At 38.5% G+C, this 20,362-nt stretch overlaps 1 protein-coding gene across 1 annotated transcript in view; it reads right to left on the reverse strand.

Annotated features, from left to right (window-relative positions):
• Nucleotides 1-3,015: 3,015 nt before the first annotated feature.
• The window catches only part of LOC124265898 (activated CDC42 kinase 1-like), a 56,229-nt gene continuing 38,882 nt past the window's right edge, over nt 3,016-20,362 (reverse strand). The window contains 6 exon segments of the mRNA XM_046700751.1: nt 3,016-5,209; nt 5,317-5,987; nt 5,989-6,062; nt 7,723-7,817; nt 8,659-8,755; nt 20,142-20,236. Coding sequence (XP_046556707.1) covers nt 3,697-5,209; nt 5,317-5,987; nt 5,989-6,062; nt 7,723-7,817; nt 8,659-8,755; nt 20,142-20,236 — 2,545 coding nt within the window. The 3' untranslated portion in view covers nt 3,016-3,696.

Here is a 20,362-nt window from a genome sequence, read left to right on the forward strand (position 1 = left end):
CCCAAGCTGTCTGTTAGATGCTAGAAGGTTATAGTCATATGACTTATCTCACTGGGTACCCATTTTCTGCTGGGTGAACAGAGGCAATTTTGAACAAGTATGAAAAAAACTAAGCATTTAGACCTGCATATCAGATTTCTGTCTTAATCAGCATGTACCAAATGTAAACAACAAAGGTTGTGCCATTATATCGTTGAGATTATTTTATTCACCCTGTCATATCTCAATTCTGGAAGTTCCATCAAAGGAAACTTTGCGTCAGGTGTCTGCTTTTTTTGGTTAAAATCAAGGTGCACAAGAAATGAAGCAGAATTATTTACAGAAGCTTGTATTGTATCAGAGTAAAAGATCTATCTTTAATAAGATTAAAGTTTGCCTCAGTGATACTGTTTATTTTGTTGTGAAATCAATCAACAACAAAACTATATAAAATATCTAAACATCAGTTGGTATACAAGCTGGTTGTGATGATCTTGATCCATTAGCTTTGTTACACACATAAAATTGACTTTTTAGATGAGCAATATTAATAAACATTATAAATGAAAAGCAAATACAAGGAAGCTGTATTGACTGATAAATACCTGTTTAGTTTAAATACTCATTATGGTCTTATTGATAAAAATAATAAAAATTATTTACCATATCCAAAATATTTTAACATTTAACTTCTATAAATCATACAAAGAGAAAAGAATAAGACGTAATATATCACACAGACTCCATCTTTCACCAAAACATGATAACACTGATATGTGTAACCTTAAGATGAGTATGAGGAAAGGTACTACTTTGATACATTACACACTAAATGTAACGACTGTTTGCATCAACAGGGCCACAACATCCAAGCAAGTGTATATGATAATGAGTGATAAGAACATGAGGAAATAGATCACAGAATGGGATGAAGTCACTGTGTGATATGAAATATACGTAACAAGTATGATGTACATTGCAACATTGCAATACATATGATCCTGTGGATTGATGTGTATATGAACATACATAACAGGTAGTGATGGCATATACATGTAATACATATACATATAACCCATGTATATTTTAAATATGGTTAACATGATGAGGTGAAAATATGGAACAAACCTTAACATTAATGCACAGACATATACTGGACAAAGACGTAAGGATCATGAATATTTTGGGATATATTTGTCAATTTGTGTGCTCAGTCTTCTCTAAAAACTATTATCCCTAAAATATTCACAATGTCATAGAAATTGAAGCATGTCCATTTCAGATGAAATATGAAATGTACATATGAGGCATGTAACAACACATGACATGTTACATGTATCAATACAGATATATGTGTAGCATATATCATACTGATTGCAAACATGATTAATAATCTTTAAACCACATACTTGTATATATATCATTCTCATTGCAAACATGTGTGATTTGTGCATAAGAAATATGACATATATCATGCCAAGTATTTAGGGACATCACGTGAAGTAAACGTTCAGACATCATGTGAAGTACACGTTAATATCACGTCCATTGCATTTGGCTATGAAATGTACACAAGCATGGTATACGGGGTATATACCCCGGTTATCACTTCTGGAGGTGAGATACACTACTCACAGGATGTTAAGGACCACCCAATTCTTCATATTAAAGGTGCCCTGACATATAAATTGTAGTCATATAACTTGTTTTACAGTGAACTTTCAGTAATATTTGGAGGGGAAAGGGAGAAAGGGGATCAGAATGTCACAGATTTGACTTCAGTAACTGAAGCTTGGTGCACATCCAGAAGTCATGGATTCCTAACCATTATCTGAGATGAAGCTGTCCTCATTTGAAATGAAACTCTGGAGGAAGAAATTTAATATGGACCTGTCGACAGTCTGAACTGTGTGTTTTTCACCAGAAGAATAATCTCAATCAAATTTACAGTGTAAACTTAAGTTGAATTTCATTCATGATTCAAAAGTAATTTTAATCAATTTGGACACGTATGTGATGCTATAGTTGAGTCCAGTATACCTTGCTGATGTAAGTATGTAAGTATGCAACGCTAGTTACCTCCCTTTCATACACATTAACAGAGACAGATGTCAAAATGAAAATACTTTGTTTCAGTTTTAACCATTCTGCTCACTTGGAAACACTTCATGAGGATTGAGGTACATTTGCAACAGAATAAACATAAACATGGTTAAAACAAATACCGGTAGACGTAATGTAACTGACAGACTTGTGTCATTGCCATGCTTTACATCACATATGACCATTTTTCAACACTGAATATCATTTCTTGCAGACATGCATCAAGTTCAATTTCCAGTAACCAAAGTTCTTTCCCCCAAAATATGATGAAATATTACTATTCAAAGAAACCATCTTTTTCAATTGTCAAATTTAAATTGTAAAGATATTTGTTTAAAATGAAACAATTACTTAAATATTAGTAAAAAAATGAGAACGATTCTTCCATTTCTATTCTCTGTCAGGTCTTTTATTGTGAAATCCAGCCAGTGAATCTTGACGAAACATGGCCGTTAGAGTAAGACAAATGTCATCAGTGTTCATAATGACACGCTGTGGGGAAGGAGATGTCTGTTGTATGTGTCATGTAATATTCAACATGACATCCAGACATGACAAGATGCATGTGCTGGAAGTTTCACTTTCAATACAGACAAAATTTGACAAAGCAGGAATGCAAAACAATTTTTATGGATAACAACTTCTCCCTTATTCTTTGTCATGATATTTCAGAGAAACATCATCACAAGAAGAATAACAGAAATTGTCCTTAAAAGCATCAGGTGTTCCTGTTCCTTCAACTTCTATATGTCTGTAATAGGCTCGATGTAGCAACACTGGGAAAGTATGAGGCATTTGCTGAATTACTACTTTGGCATTTGCTGAATCCTACTTGAAGAGATGAAATCAAATGGTGGTTCTCATATGCCAATGATCATGCAAAATTATGGTTACTTTCCATTTTATTTTTTTAAAAGAAACAGACATAAATGTGTAATTTGGGAATCTTTACTGACATTTGCTGATGACTTTGGACAGAATATCAGCCCTGAGCATGTATGGATACATGTGTTCTCTTTCATCCAGATAAAGAAAAGGCTGATGGCTAGATGAATGTCCGAAACACTACCACTTCCCTCATCACACATCGTTTCACTTGATCATCTTGAAGTAAAGATAAATGGTCAAATTTGCACTGATTTACCTATCTGTCACTGAGAACACAATTTCCTATATCACTTGGTGTAGTTTATCCACTGACCAAAACGTTCTCAATGCAGTTACAATACAACTGTTTCAAATTTCTGAAGTTCCAAAACTATGAAGGAGGTAGATATGGCAAGGGAGGCAACTCTTGACTAGTTAAGAAACTGAGCAACTCGTACCTTTCATCGAGCCAAGTTGAGGGGTCTTCAAATTTCTTCTAGCTTTACAAGAAGATCAGGTATGGCTTGGGTTGAGAGTACACTTGTAATCTACGTACTATAACAAGTAAGTTATATGAAACTAATGTACTTTTTTGTAACATCATGGCACACAAGTTTTCTTTGCCCTGCAAACGAGATCCACAAATTAGGTTTACAATGCCACTGACAGAAAAATATAAATAACTTTTAAGTTTAATGTCTTCACACTGTACAGCCTAAAGTCTTTGCACAATACAGTCTAAAGTCTTTACACAGTAGATTCTACTTGAACGTTTCCCGCACCGTCAAGCATCACCGAGCTGGCTAGCTCCAAGTTCCACTGCAACGCAACTAGGAGTTTCTCACAGTGGTCTCGAGATGCCAGACCAAGTCGGAACAGTTGTTCAGTTTTTAAATATTTCACAGCATTTTCCATATCCCAGTGCGTATGACACAATGCTGTATGACACTCTTCGTCAGTGACACCGATGACCTGACTCTGAACCTGAGCGATCCGATCCCGAGGGGAGGAACTCACGAAACTGTCTGTCTGTCGATTTTGACTGCCCCCTTTGATATCCCGCGCACTGCTGACAGGTTGATCTGGCCTTGACCTTGGTGATTGTGCTTGTCTCCCCTGTTGCCGTGGCGACTGAGGAACAGCTTGTTTACCACCGGTATTATTTGACCACGTGAATGATGGATTTTCTCGGGCCAGTTCAGCCGGCCTTGTCGAAGATGTGTACGATATGTTTTGATACTCACTCTGATGATGCTCACCATCAGTTTGATCGTGGCTCATCATGAACGGCTTCACCTCCGCAGTGTTCACACCCCGCTGAGAACCTTTTGGCGGAATCAAAAAATAATGTGTGTGGCTCAACTGTTTCCCATCCTGAACTAAAGGATAAATGTTTGGTTTTTGGTTCACAGCTTCCCTTCCGCCAGCGGAGTGTGCCCCTCCATGATAGTCCCTTGGAGGGAGTGGAGGGGGGATGTCACCTGCCATTGCACATGTATTAGCATCACCTTCCTCAAACTCATCATCATCGAAATCTGAATCAAAGTCATCACCCCATCCATCAGGTCCGTATGATACTTCTGAAGCAGGAGCATACTTAGAAAAGTTTCGGACATCCTCAGGATCGTCATCAACTGGGACCTGATCATACTGAGGGAAAGATATTGGGGGTGTCAGCACCGGTCCTTGACTAGGTGCAGGCATTGACTGTCCTGCAAAGGTATGAGATCTTGCTTTGTGAACATCAATGCGAAGACTTTCTGACCCAGGACTTGGTGTACAGTTCTCTTCCTGTTCTGAAGACATATTTGGTTCTTCTTCAACCGGCACCTCGTCATACAAAGGAAAGGTAACCCAGTTCTTTTTTGCAGGAGGTTGTAATGCCTTTTGTCTGTTGTTTGCCCTAGCTATTGCAAAATCACTCATAGCATCATTAATCCAATCAAAAGCCTTGTCAGCTTTATTGGCTGAATGTCTTGGAACACAAGGGTTTAATGGCTGTGGAAAAGCATTGGGTGGAAACACTGGTTGTGCATTAGTCGGAAGAGGTCTGGAGGTGGTTGACTGACTCCGCACAGGGTTTGGGGAAGATGTCTGTGACGATGATATTAATTTAGGTCTCTGAAAAGCAGGTGAGGAGCTTGCAGACAGGCTGCGAGCAGACGGTAGTGATCTTGCTCCAGACGACCTAGAAATACACTGAGAACCTGGACCGCTTCTTGTTGGCGATAATGGTTTTTTCACCACCGCTTCCAGAACTCAAGGTCTTTTCCAAATTTTGTTTGAAGCGTTCACGCTCTAAATTATTGATCTGTGGTCTTTTCTCAGGGTCTTTATGCTGTCTGTCACTCGGAGAGAACTTGTCACTGGAATTGTAAGTGGGAGGGGGGCCGGACAGGTACCGATGTTTTTCTCTTTGTTGACTCAACACAGGAATTGGAAACTTTATCTATCTTACTGTACTGGGAATCTTCCAGAGGTGGCATAGAGTAGTAAGCCGGTCCAGAATCATAAGAGAGCTTATCTTTTTCAGTGACAGGTTTCTGAACTGTATATGTTGAAGACTCAGAGAAAACATGTCCTTCAGAATGAAACACAGAATGAGATCCTTGCCAAGAATCTTCAAACGATTTGGATGTGTCTGAGGAGAAAACACGCAGATTGGGTTGAATCTCAAAAGGGTCTGCAGCCTTGTCTGAGAAGATAGGCTTAGGAAGATCGACGTTACCGTAATGGCTTGTGTTCTGTTGCGTGCACAACGTGTCAAACAATGACAATGTGCTCCGCGTAGTTTTGATATTTGTTCTTGGTGGAGGCGCCTGTTCCTCTGTGTCCTCACTTAAGTCTATTAAAGGTTTTTCTGGTTCGGATCTTACACTCCGAGTTGAACTTCGACTTCCCGATGAACCTCGACTTGTGTTGGATCCTCGACTTCCAGTAGAGTTCCTATTCCCTAGTGGCCGGTCATTGTTCTGTCTGGGGGTGCCAGAAACTGCAGCCAAGGGGGCTGATTTTTGGGCAGGCGGGTTCTTTTTTGGTTGGACTTTTGGCCTCGAAGGATGGTTCGTTCTCTAGTTTGGAATAGTTCTTGTGTTTCTTTCCAGGGAATGGGCCTTAAAGAGAAATAGAGAAACACATGAAACTCCATCAAGAAGTGATAATATGAGTAGTTGTTGACATATTCCTGAGCCATAAATAAACCTGTAATTGGAAATAACTACTATAATAAAATTGCACCTAATACTCTCAGTTCCAATTAAATTTATCAATGCCTGTTGCTCCAGCAGATCTTACTTAAAAAGAAAAAAACTGCTTTCCCCTTCCTTAAAGAGACCTCCCTCCTTTCTACACAAGTAAACAAGGTAATAAGTACTGCTCATAAGATACTTTATGTTGGCATTGATTCAATTTTTTAATAACTATATTTTTATGATATTTTAATTAAAACTTACTGTTTACAAGTACTTTCTGGGAAACATCTGTTCAGTAATATTATAAAAAAGATTTGGGCCATGTCGGAACAAAAAGAGATAAACTGTTGAAGCAGTCATAAAATCTCATGTTGATCCCATTGGAAATACAAGAAGAAGCATGCTGTGGTACATTGCCATCACCAGAGATGCAGATAGATCAATTATGTCAATACTCAGATTGGAAAAGAACCCTTCTTGTAAAAATCAGATCTTATACTTCACTAAGACACCTTTCAAAGAAAAAATCTGAGGACACCTCGAAAGATGGTCACCTCAGATGAATTTTCTAATCTAATTGAGCAAAGCATTCACACTAGCATTATCTGATTTCTGAACCTCATTAACAAGCAGAAAGGTCAATTTAAACCACAGTGTTAACAGAAGACTGGTAGATCTGGTTTAATGCGATTGGGTCAGGCAAACAAGTGGTTGAAAGAATGGGCAACAATCCATTCCATCAGGGAAAGATGATATATAATCTAGGACCATCAGAGTCCCAGTTTGAGTTGCCTCACAAGTGGAGGATTTAGCCTATTTTGACCTTTAGTTTCCAGTATAATTTGACTGTGAGATTGTTGTAAGTTTATTTGTAGTGACTCAGTGGCAGCAAATGACTGAAATGCTCTTACAATGATTACTGTAGTGGCCCCATTATAACAGAAAGTGTAATAAGAGTAAGTACCCTTGGTTATTTGCACAGAACATATTTGATCATTCAGTAAGTTTCATGAACTGGCAGATTCCAGAAGACAAGAAGATTCATGGCCTTACTTGTCCAGTATGGAGGGGGGAAACCTTGTCAAAACACTGAAGTCTTACCAGCTTTCAACACTATTGAACATTTAAGAAAAGAAATGACACAGATATTAGATGTCTATTATGAAATAAGTTACTTCGAGATTAAAGCACGACATTTCAGAAATTATAGTGAGTGAGTATGGTTTTACACCGCTTTTAGCAAAATTCCAGCAATATCACGGCAGGGGGACACCAGAAATGGGCTTGACCCACTGTACCCATGTGGGGAATCGAACCTGTGTGTTGCAATATAATGTATTCATTATTCATTCAACTTATGAGGACATTTTACAGTTTAGTTAAATTTTGTTGATATAGGGACTGGGTTGTAACAGTGTGGGTTTTTGCTCATGGTATCAACCACTAGTTTGCCAATATATAGAACATGTTGCACTGATGCTAGCTGCAGCATAAAGCAGTGTCTAGCACATCAATGATAACCCTTTCAAGGCATTCAGGCTTGAACCACAGCATTATTGACATTATTCAATCCTTTTCTTACGTTTAGTACCACTTCTGTCAGAGAGTTTGGTAGCAGTCAGTTCATCGTTGACACCACCAATATCAGGAGGTTCCATAGGGTTCCGCAAATACACTCTGCCATAGAAAAAAAAATCAACATTGGTAACAATTGAACATGAAGAAATCATATGGATAAAGGGAGACTACTCTTGTTGGGATAGTTGTCCCACAGTTGGAACTTTGTTTTGAGTTAAATGATATGGCTGCAGTGGGTGTCTTATTTTTTCTGCTTGTCTGTTATTTGACACCACACTAGACAATTTTCCAGCCTGTATCATGATGGTCTGTAAAAAACTGAATCTGGACCAGTCAATTCAGTAAACGACATCATGAACATTGATCTACACAACTGGGATATGATGACATATACCAACCAAGTCAGCAAGCCTGACTAACTGATCCCTTAAGTTACCTCTTACGACAAACATGAGCTGATGAAAACCAGGGCCTAGATTTTCGAATCTCTCGTAGCACTAAGATAGTTGTAAGTGCCATACATTAACATTAACTTATGACTATCTTAGCTCTAAGACCCAGGGCCCCATTTCAGAAAGCTATCGTAGCGCTACAATTGTTGTAAGTCTATGTTACAGTATAGGAGGCATGACAGTTGTAGCGCTGAGGCAGCTTTGTGAAATGGGGCCCAGTTCTCTCAAAGACCTTCCATGGCTTTCCGAGTACGCGTAGTTCCTCCTGTAAACTGTATTTTTATTCACATCTTGACATGGTGGCTTGGTGAGGGAGAAAAGTCCACAGTAAGATGATTATCACTTTGGTGAAGTGATCAATACCATTATAGTGTGGTCAATCCTGAATCATACTCTTCATCTGTGATAAGAAACAAAACATCATAGGATTCTGGCCCAACAAGGGGACATAACCCTTCACAGAAGGCAGTACTAGAGTGAGTACATACTCATCAATGGCACTGGGGTCCCCCCATGTGTTGCCTCCCACGTCTCCATGGCCGGTATGGATGAAGCTGTTCTTCAGAGGTTTGCTGATGTCATGGCCTGAAACACACAGAAAACTGATAAATGCATGAGGGTGAGTGAGTGAGCTTGGTTTTATGCCGCTTTTAGCAATATTCCAGCAATATCATGGCAGAGACACCAGAAATGGGCTGCACACATTGTACCCATGTGGGGAATCAAACCCAGGTGTTCAGTGTGAAGAGCGATTGCTTAACCACTAGGCTAAGGGTGGTGTGAGGTACAGCACAACATGTGTCAAGATTAGTGCATTTATATAGATGCACCCGTCCTTGCATGTGAGGGTGTGTCTGCATCAGTTAGTTCAAACTAGAGCTGTTTTTTTCAGTGCTAGCCCATGGAGATTTCATGCTAAACATGGACACTGTGGTTGGTTGTTGTTTAACGCCGCAATCAGCAACATTCCAGCTATATGGCAGCGGTCTGTAAGTAACTGAGTCTGGACCAGACAATCCAGTGATCAACAGCATACGCATCGATCTACGTGCAAATTGGTATACAATGAAATGTGTCAACCAAGTCAGCGAGCCTGACCACCCAATCCCGTTAGTGCCCTCTTATGACAAGCATGGGTTACTGAAGATCAATTCTAACCCCTGGCTGTTACAAGTCACTCTCATATTTGGTGACAGGAACTGAATCCCTTCATGAGTTCAAATCTTCATTTGCAATCACTTGAATCAAATATATACGAATTTGTACAAAAGGAGTATTTTTAATAAATTAGGGTGATAAAATAAATGACGAGATAAGCAAACTGGTACATATCTAAGCCAGGCAAGATAATAGCCAACACTCACATAGAAATTCAATTTGACAGTAACATGGTCACTGGTCATTGCTGCGATAGATTTACACTGTCAACATGGTCATCACATGGACAATATTTCTTTTGTCATTGTTTCATTAAAGCTTATATGCAACCAACACAATAAACCGAATTAAAACACAATTTTCATTTCTTCATGACATATAATATACATTGCTGATTATGAAAGTATTTTTTTGAAATTTATAAGCCTACAATCACAAATCAAAAATGCAATATTTTGTACTTGGTTTGTACCTTCGAAACAAAGCACCTGGGGTACTGAACCCAGTCAGAGAGGGTAGGCGTGCACTTAAGTGTGACGAAGGCTTTCATTGGCTGGTTCATTTGCCAATATGCTCAGGGCTCTTTGTGTGTGTATAGGGATCCCAGTTCAAGCCGCTCGAACCTATTCACTGCGCATATGCCATGTGTGCAGCGCAGCACAGCTATTGAAACCACTTATCACCCCAGCTGTTTTTTTTAGTGAATTGTTTGAACTCCGATTCGCAGGATTTTCTTCATCGCGTTATTTTTTTAACTTTATAAGTTGAATTTGTATCTGCAAAGTAGAGTTTTGCGTAGCATGTAAGCTTTAGACATACTGACTGACTGACTGAGTTTAGTTTTACGCCGCTTTTAGCAATATTCCAGCAATATCACGGCAGGGGACACCAGAAATGGGCTTAACACATTGTGCCCATGTGGGGAATCGAACCCAGGTCTTCGGCGTGACGAGCCAACGCTTTAACCACTAGGCTACCCCACCGCCCCTTAGACATACTGAACAAGTGTAGAAGTGAGCACAGCTCACATACCCCCACTTCCCACTTTGGGACATGGAAATGACTGATATTGATATATATATACTGTGACAAGGATCAGCAGCTCACAAGACTCCATCAAACTTTATACACATCTTAGATAATAGTTTTCCCATTTACTGATTACATTAATAATTGAACCTAGCATGTATAGCTTCAGAGATATGCTCCGGACAAGATTACCATCAAACACATTTTGCACTAAGTCATCTTTCCATGGAAACAGCATGAAATTCTGATGAACTTCAAAATAGCAAAAGGCACACCTGTTGGTCATGATTAACTTGTGTGTTAAGTTTGTTGAACCTAGCATGTAAACTTTAATAGATATGCTCCGGACAAAGTTTCAGAATGGAAATACAGATGGAAGGATGGAAGCATGGAAGCGCTACATGTATAGGGGAAAACACGCCCCGAGGTTTTGATAGAGAATGTAAAACCGAGGGAGGAGGGATTTCCCTCCTCCCAAGGTTTTACATTCTCTACCAAAACCTCGGGGAAGTGTTTTCCGTAACATATAAACCATCAATGATGGATAATTATGTAGATGATCATTTAATGAAGCTACATAACAATAACTCAAGTAAAATCAATTTACTGACAGTAACTATAAATAGACAATTCAACCCCTACGTCTTCGTCAGCTCGGTGGCCATGAGGTAGAGCGTCCGCTTAATAACCTGATAGATGCGGTTCTAATCCTGCTTGGGAAAACATTTGCATTTTGAAATTGATCTTGGACGATATTTTTTCAATTGATTTCAAACACTCATATATCATTTGAATATTGATGTTCATATAGAGTTAGGAAAAAATAAAACCTGGGAAGAGGTCTTACTTACAAAAGGTAAAACCTGAGAGGAAACACAAACCTCAAATGCAGTTATTCCGGGAAAAGAAGAGATGCTTAATATAGTAAGAAGTACACTTCAGGTGTATATGAGTGCTATATACCCCTGTTACTACATCAGCTGCTGTTACTGTATTGTTACCCAATACGTGAGACAAGTATCATATTCGCCTCATAGTTGATTCGTTGCCGCCCGAACTGATACAATGCTCGAGTATGCAGACTCCCAACTGACCGTCCTGGTAACCCCTTAATGCAGAACACCAGAGAGGGTTAAACATAAAACCACAGGATGACAGCCTATAAATAATCGAGTCTGGGACTGGCAATACAAAGAGTGATAGCAACAATTATCACGGTAGGGAGTTAGACATGATGACAAGCTACCAACCAAATCACCAAGCCTGACCATGCATTCCATTTACCTTAGGATCAGCATGGGTTGCTTAGGAAAGATTATAAGCCTTACAAGACCTAGTAAATTTGCCCACAAACCAAACAACAAAATTTACACAACGTTACAGGATAGCTGTGATTGTCAAAGGATAATGGCATCAAACTTTCACAATATGTCACCTGATTATGAATCAATTTTTTCGAATGTTCAGAATCTAGTTTGCTAAATAATGAGCAAATGAATTTAATCAAGCATTCACCTAATTCCCTAAATTTCTAGGGTGCAGCCATGTTGACCTTCCTTATTATAACATACAGGGGGCAATGTCATCAGGAAATGATGAGGTTAACATACATTGACATCATATCTTAAAGAATAGTTTGATGCTACTTACGTTCAGTTTACAGTAAACCTTAAGTGACATGTCATATAACAGCAATTCTTAAATGTCTTATCATTGACTACTTGACTATTGTCATCCCAGCATTTTGATGACTCATTAATGTCTATGTCGTTGGGCGGTATGGTAGCCTAGTGGTTAAAGCGTTCACACATCACGCCGAAGACCCAGGTTCGATTCCCCACATGGGCAAAATGTGTGAAGCCCATTTCTGGTGTCCCCCGCCATGATATTGCTGGAATATTGCTAAAAGCGGCGTAAAACCAAACTCACTCTGTGTCGTTAACCATAGTTGTCCAAGATATCACTGATTTGTTGGGTCTCTAACATCACATTCAGCAATATTCCAGCAATATGATGCAGTCTGTAATTATTGAGACAGGACCAGAAGATCCAGTGATTGATATTGAGAACAATATATCCATGATGTCCGGCTACAATGAAATGGTCACTGAGCCTGACCACCCAGTTCACCTCCTATGATGGGAGGTGGGGTAGCCTAGTGGTTTAAGCGTTCACTCATCACGTCAAACACCAGGGTTTGATTCCTCACATTGGCACAATGTGTGAAGCCCATTTCTGGTGTTCCCCGCCGTGATATTGCTGGAACTGATGGGAAATTCGTCATTTGCAATCACTTGAATCAAATATTCATGAATTTTGTTCTAAAGGAGTATTTTTACTCAAATTTGGGTACTATTAAACATAACAGGACGTGCAAAATGGATAGGGCTGGATATTGCCCTGATTCTCATTGCGATATATTGCAATAATTTAAGAGATATTGCAATACATATTGTGATATATTGAGTGGAAGGTTTCTGCCCAAGTGTGTACATCATAAATTCATAATAGCTCTCTGTGTGCGACATCATCTTCTTATTTGCTGTTACACAATACTTTCAGGCTCCCCATCCACATTGTGTATGGCTGTATGCCAATGGTTTTCCACATAAATAAAATAATATAGAGTTTAACGTGGAATGCTTAGTTGAAATATTGCAACAAAGTTTTGCGAACATAATGATAAAGGTAATAGTATAACATGATTTTCATGGTCAGTGTTGTTTGCTTCAACAGAATGCACTTCAAAGCAGTATGTAATTATTGTTACTGTATGTCAGTGATTCGTTCAGATTCAACTCCAATATAAACATGTGTTTACATGAACTGTTGTAAAATGAAACAAAAGCATGATTTAGTTGAACTACATGTACTTGAGCTTAACATCGCATGTGACCTCCAATAACTCAGATCCTTGACTAGAATGTCATTATACAGTACAACAAAATTTATAAGACTTAGACCTTTATGATAAATTGATGTCACATGTCCCATTATGAAACAAACAAAATGGTCACTCAGAGCTAGAGGCTCTACTAATAAGTCCAAATAAAAAATGGTCCATTTGAGGCCACTTAATTCCTCCAAATGAAACCATTCAAACTGACAAAACATAAAGCATTTGGTATAATATTTGGCACTTTTGGAGCCACTTATAATGACACTTCCACTAGTTAAATGTTACATGAAACCATCAGAAATAAAAATATATATTTGGCACTTTTAGGGCACTTTTTGCTATGGAAATCAACGGCAGATAATTCAAAGGGAGCTAACTCTGGATGACCCAATATATTGCAGAATCTGAACCATATCGAGATTATCGTATCGCGAGATACTGTACCGGTATATACCGGTTTACCGGTAATATTGCACAGCCCTAAAAATGGAACATATCTCACTCACTCACCTACTATGACAAGCACAGACTGCTGGGGACCTGTATAACCCAAACTCTGTATGAGGCATATCACTGAAGTCTAAACACCCTGTTCAAGGCAGATATAATCAGAGACCTCTTCAATGTCAACTAGCCAAATTCATGGTTTATGAATCCTGGAGAACATCATCATAGATGTAGTGTCAAACTATTATAACATGACAGAATTAAGCTTTCCTACTTTCCAATATGTCACATTGAGATAACAGTTCTATTTCATTCAGCTGCAAATAAATAACATTAAGAATAAACATTATCTATTTTTATAAATACAGAAATATTCAGAAATATTGAAGCATTTCGAACAAGTCAACAGTGTACTTACATAAACAAGTCCTACCAACACTCTAATACGTCCTATAATGTGAGAGAACCTCACCCAGCTTGTATGGCTGTACGCTTCACTTCACGCTATAATATGGGCAATCACCTTGCTATTATTCTCATTTTTATGCCGTCTGTGTATTTCCCCTCCACAAGCAGATGTTACGTATAAACTTCCTGCCCAGAATCAGATTTTTTTCCTTAAGTAAAAAAGCAAAATTATCCATGCTGATCAAAGAAAAACTGATAAAAAAGACTGAATGACTGGATCTAACCAAAGGGAGTAGACTGCCACCAACACAATCGTCACCCCCTATTATATTAAGACTTATGCTTCGCTTAGCATGGCCAGCACTGGGAGGTTTCAAAAAACATCAGACAAAACCTGAGCGTAAAGATTTTGGGTTAATGGACTGAGGCAAAAAAAGCCACCACAAGAATAAATAACATTACCTTAATGAAATATTAATATATCAATCTGTAGAAAAATATTTTCATTTAACTAAATAATAGTAAAACTCTATAGGGAATAGAGAAGGATGTGGTCTCAATACAATGTTGTTCATGAAAGGAAACAAGTGATATCTAATGATGGGAGTTGTCAAAGGATAACTGTGTAGCTAAAAGTTAGGTGAGGTGAAGTGAAATTGGGTTTAACGTCGTACTTGAGAATATTTCGCTCATATGACGACGCGCATGCGCGTGTATGTGTATGTGCGGCTGCTTGTACTAGCGCAGACTGAAGCTGGTTTTATAGTGCTAGCCCACTGAGATACCATGCCGCAGTGAAGCATGAATACCCCAATCAGACACATTATACGGACTCCTAGCCGACCAGTCCTTGTTGTAACCATTAATGCCGAGCGCCAGGCAGGGACCAACAAGTACCATATTTTAACGTCTTTTGGTATGACGCGGTCGGGGATCGAACCCGCGACCTTCCGCTCTCCGGGCGGATGCTCTAACCACTACACCATGGAGGCGGTCACTTAGCTAAAAGTTAACACTCAAGGGATTTCACACATGAAAATACTTAACTGTCCAGTAATTTAGAAAACTCTTAATGGGAGACTTTCCTTAACCGCTTGTTAGCACTCAAGGAAGCTCTTAAATGGAGACAATCCTAAACAATTCCTTTGCAATCACTACTATTTAGCCTCATGGGAGCTTGTAACGAGAGCACCTAACTAGCAGTTAACACTCAAAGAAGTATTTAAAGTGTGACCATTAATTATGAGTAAGAACTCAAGGAAGATCATAAAGGGAGACTTTCATTAACTACTAGTTAGCTCTCAAGGATGTTCTTACATGAAGACTTAGCAGCTAGTTAGCATTGTAACAATGCAGACTGTAACTACTGATTAGCATTCAAAGACGTTCTGAAAGGGTGACTCTAACTGTAACAATACTAAGATTGACCAGTCAATATGCTGGGTTTCAGCTTTATCAACTCAAGCTATCATGTAACAGTTTGTGTATTGTAAACATACATAATCGTAACGATCTATGAAATATACACATAAGACAAATAAGAGTAGATAGATCTTAGAGATCGAAAACACATTTTAGTGGGTTTTTTTATAAGTAAACAAAGTGATTGAAATCCAACCATTGAGTAGAGATTGTATTTATTTTCATATACATTTTATGCACACAACTAGTACATAAAACATAATGGTTTGCTGTACATGTAAATATAATCTTCACCTTGATACGAATGAATATCCAAACTAAAGTACACGTATTACAGAACTCACAAAATGACAGTATACTGAATTATTATAGTGTATAAACTTGCAGTTCAAAACACACACACACACACCCCAATATTTATGAAGGTGGGCGTGCCTATATTTATACTGAATGTAAACGAGGTTCATAAGATTACAGATGTGCTTGTATGCATAAACATTAGAAAGAGAGGCGTGACTCCATAAAGCAGGTTGTCCAATGATATAACATCGCATCTGTTTATTTTACACTTGTCACGGGACAAACCTTTCAACAAAGGCGTAAGTACACATGCATTCTACCGGAGGCTGTTATTTCAAGGTCGAAAGAGGTGTTCGATTATCTCATTACTGTGATCTGACTGAATGATTATACGCATGTATCTACGTAACTGATATACTATCCAGCTTTTAATGACGATAGATCAATAGAGACTGTGTTCACACCGTATTTGAAAATTACAGAGATCAAATACAAACGTTTTACAGAATGCTCATGTAAATTGCATAGAAAACTGACAATTCAAATCAACATGAAACTTTCAACAGCTTGAACATAAATGCTTGAAATACCTTTGTATGGTTTACATGTAATAACTCACTCACTCACTTCTGGCTATGTCTAAGAATCTTTTGAATTACCAACTTGCTGTGTTTTGTAACAAACGTAGTAAAAGATTTCATTGTTGTAATAACACTGACATGTATATACATGTATATTCGATGCCAAGGCTCGACTTATCACTTTATATTCGATTAGGTAATATTGTCAACTTTAGATTATGGAAAATAAATAACTAGTTACAATTCAGTAAGCTTTAAATTAGTAAGTGAAATTATGTCTAATCTATTCGAGCTTGGATGTATAATTATTTGTGTTTATACATTATGTTTCATTATATGAAACATGACAACGTAATAATACCTGAAAAGTAAATTCAAACTATTCTATTGTGTTTGAATTCTTTGTATGTCCTTGAAATTTCGTATATTGTTACCTATTTATTAGGAAGTTGAAGAAAATATAATCTTCAGTAACCTCTAAACCATTACATCTAATTCAATCAATGTGCAAAAGAAGTTTTTTAGTATCCATTCCCAATGAAGAGTACCAGACACTTACCTCTGTAAAAACATCATAATCCCCTTTCTCGCCGACATGTGTTCATTTGCCAAATAATGTATTAGCCTATGATAGTGATTAGCAATTGCTATCAAAACACTTTAAATACTTCTTCTGATTGACACTACAGGTAGCATTTCTCGTAAGAAAGACTAATATTTGCCCAGTACTACTAAATTGCTTGAAATAATAGGTACAGTGCGATTTTTAAAAGTACGACACACATGTGTGTCTCTCGCTGAATAAGAGGTGCTTTCTGTTAATGAATATATGTGGCTCTCGCTGTGAGAAACTGCCAATTACCTGCCCCATTAACACGTCTCTTGCTGTGAGGAGCTGATTAATTTGCCCCATATATGCGGCTCTCGGCCTTAATGAGTTAAAAGGCCTTGAATTTAGCTTCTGCGTTCAAAAGGGTCTCCCTTGTGCCACCCATTTGCTGTTATGTAGAGCAGCAGCTTATTGGAGGAAATATGGTAATTTTGGCCTTTATCCTTGTCCCTGTTGAAGGGACTATGTAAGGAGCTTGACTCCACAATGGTGTGATGTGAGGTCATTCAGGCATTCAGTGTGTGGGAGGTTGCTGCACAATAACAACCCTGTGGCAAGTTTGGGCTAAACTGTTTATCCCTGAACTGTCTGTATCTGCCGATCAATCAATAAACACAATATCCTTCTGTAGGTATTAATAGAAAGTGGCTGTCAGACACACACACATGACAAATATACAGTGTATATAAACCTTATATGCTCATGGCACAAGATACTGATCTGTTGTTGAGCCAGTCGAACATGATGATGCTAACAGTTACAACAGTAATATCAACAAGTAAGAAGGTGAGAGAGTGAGATTAGTTTTACGCTGCACTCAGCAATATTCCAGCTATATGGTAGTGATCTGTAAATAATCCAGTCTGGACCAGACAATCCAGTGATCAACATCATAAGCATCAATCCACATGATTTTCTGAGCCTGATGTGGAATTAACCCAGTTTTATTGGCTGCCCCATTTTTCATAATAGAGTATGATGAGTATGATCTAAGCCCACTGCTATCAATACTCTAGAAGTTTCAAGAACAGGCCCACTCACAGTACCCACTCAGGGAACTGAGCCAAGGATGCTATTCCACAAAGGGAGCAAAGGGTCCTAGTTTCATGCAAACACTTAAACCACCACACCATCCTTGCTATGAATTACACTCAAGGGAAACCCATTAATAGGTGGATTTGTTGCTCAGTATCGCTGACATGGCTGATGCATGTAGGGGTTCAGAGGACTCTCCATTACTAATTTCATTGGTTTGCAGGAAATATGAAGTTCCAGTAAAGTGAGTGAGTGAGTGAGTTTTAAGCCGCTTTTAGTAATATTCCACCAATATCACAGCGGGGGACACCAGAAATAGGCTTCACACATTGTACCCATGTTGGGAATCGAACCCAGGTTGTTGGCGTAATGAGCGAACACTTTAACCACGAGGCTACCCCAAGTTATAAAGTTGTGTCCTGCACTGTACTGGAAGACGTGATATTATGTTTACAGTTGGAATTTTATATTTATTGTCAGGAATTTGTTACAGTGGATCCTACTCCCTCCGGATGCAAGATATACTTTTTGTGCATACCAATCAATACACTCATACAGGAAACACATTCCATGTGTTTAAAATTATGAGGGCTTGAGGTTTGCTGCTGAAAATGTAGTATGTGAACCTAAGCAGCCCTAAAACTAAACTTTCACGAATGGACCCCTCATTAACTTATAAATGTAAGACTTTTCATTTGTGTGACAACTTAAACAAAATCTAAAAATGAACAAAATTCGCTGTACTTAATTCAAGCCCACCACAATTACTGTCTACTCAAATTCTCCCCAAGTTTTAGAAAGTGGTAGATAGTTTGTTATGAGCTTACTGGACACGTCAGAGATGGATCAGGCCCTGCTCTCAGATTACCTCTAAACTGGAGAATCTATGTTTAGATGCAAGCTGGGAAGGGATTTCCTGTCTAACTCCCAATACAGGGGGAGGTGTAGCTATATTTGGGAATATGTTCTCATATGAGCTATATATAACTCAGACAAAACAAACACACCCACGAAACTCTGTAACTCAATGACATTTTCTGGTTGGTAGGTTGGCTTGCTGTTTAACACCGAACTCAGCAATATTCCAGCTATAAAGCAGTGACCTGTTAATAATTGATTCTGGACCAGACAATACAGTTGATAAACAGCATGAACATCGATCTACGCAATTGGGATCTGATGACATGTGTCAGTGAACCTGACCACCCGATCCCGTTAGTCGCCTCTTATGACAAGAATGAGTTATTGAAGACCAATTCTAACCCGGCTCTTCATGGGTCGACATTTCTGGACACACGTTAATCCATAAAGGGTGCTGTAAGTCATGTGTGATAATATTTAACCTTGGAAAAAATTAATTAATTTGTGCATTTTTCAAATACTCAGTCAACCAGGAAGGACATGCAAATATCAAGGATTGAAAAGTATTACTAGTACATCGATATACTGCAATAGGACTTGCAAACAATACATTCTTGCAATATTCTCCATTAATTGGGGTAAAACATTGTACCACATTTTGTTTGTACTGTTTAACCTGCCATCTACACAGAAATTCATTCACAAATGAAGTGTCCCTTTGAAATTGATTGATTAAATCGTGGAAGCAAGGAATCGATTTTTCTCACATTTTTCTTCCCTGTATCCATGGCTACAAAACAACAGTGACCATGCTTACTTTGACATCATATTATATGCATTAATTTGCAGAAAACAGAGAGGGAGATGACATTCTCAACTGAATTGATTGCAAAAGACTAGCTCATATTAAAAAACCTTGAAAATCATTTTACTTGCAATGTATTTTGTAGCTTGATGAGTGAGTAAGTGAGTGCGTTGAATTTCAGCTATATCACGTTTGTTTCAGCTTGGAGTGGGAGGAAAGCCCAAGATGATACAGATCTTGGACAATTCCTACTTAAATTAAGAGTACGAGTCCAAGGGACCCTCAAATACAGGACTCAAGGTACCGGTATATCCCTAATGACTGTATATAATCAGAATGAACATTTGGGGCAGGCAGGAGATGGGAACACAGATTAAAATGACCACAGCCCAACATGTCCAAACTGTGCAACTTACTTGCTAGTCTCCTCTGGGGATCCAGCAAGTTCCTAGGGAAGTCGCCAACTTCGGATGTCCGCTTGTTTTGTCCCTTCCACCAGTAATGTTCAGGACTGGAAGTAAAGATCATTGTAAGTTATCACAGTGATAGAGACAGTGGTTGAAATAACTAGTGGTGGGAATTGAAAACCAAATCCACTATCGATTATCAGAGGACTTGTGGTGAACAATTATCGATT

This window comes from Haliotis rubra, unplaced genomic scaffold (assembly GCF_003918875.1).
Source record: "Haliotis rubra isolate DU_JTF1 unplaced genomic scaffold, ASM391887v1 Scf122, whole genome shotgun sequence".
In the NCBI taxonomy this organism is placed as follows: domain Eukaryota; kingdom Metazoa; phylum Mollusca; class Gastropoda; order Lepetellida; family Haliotidae; genus Haliotis; species Haliotis rubra.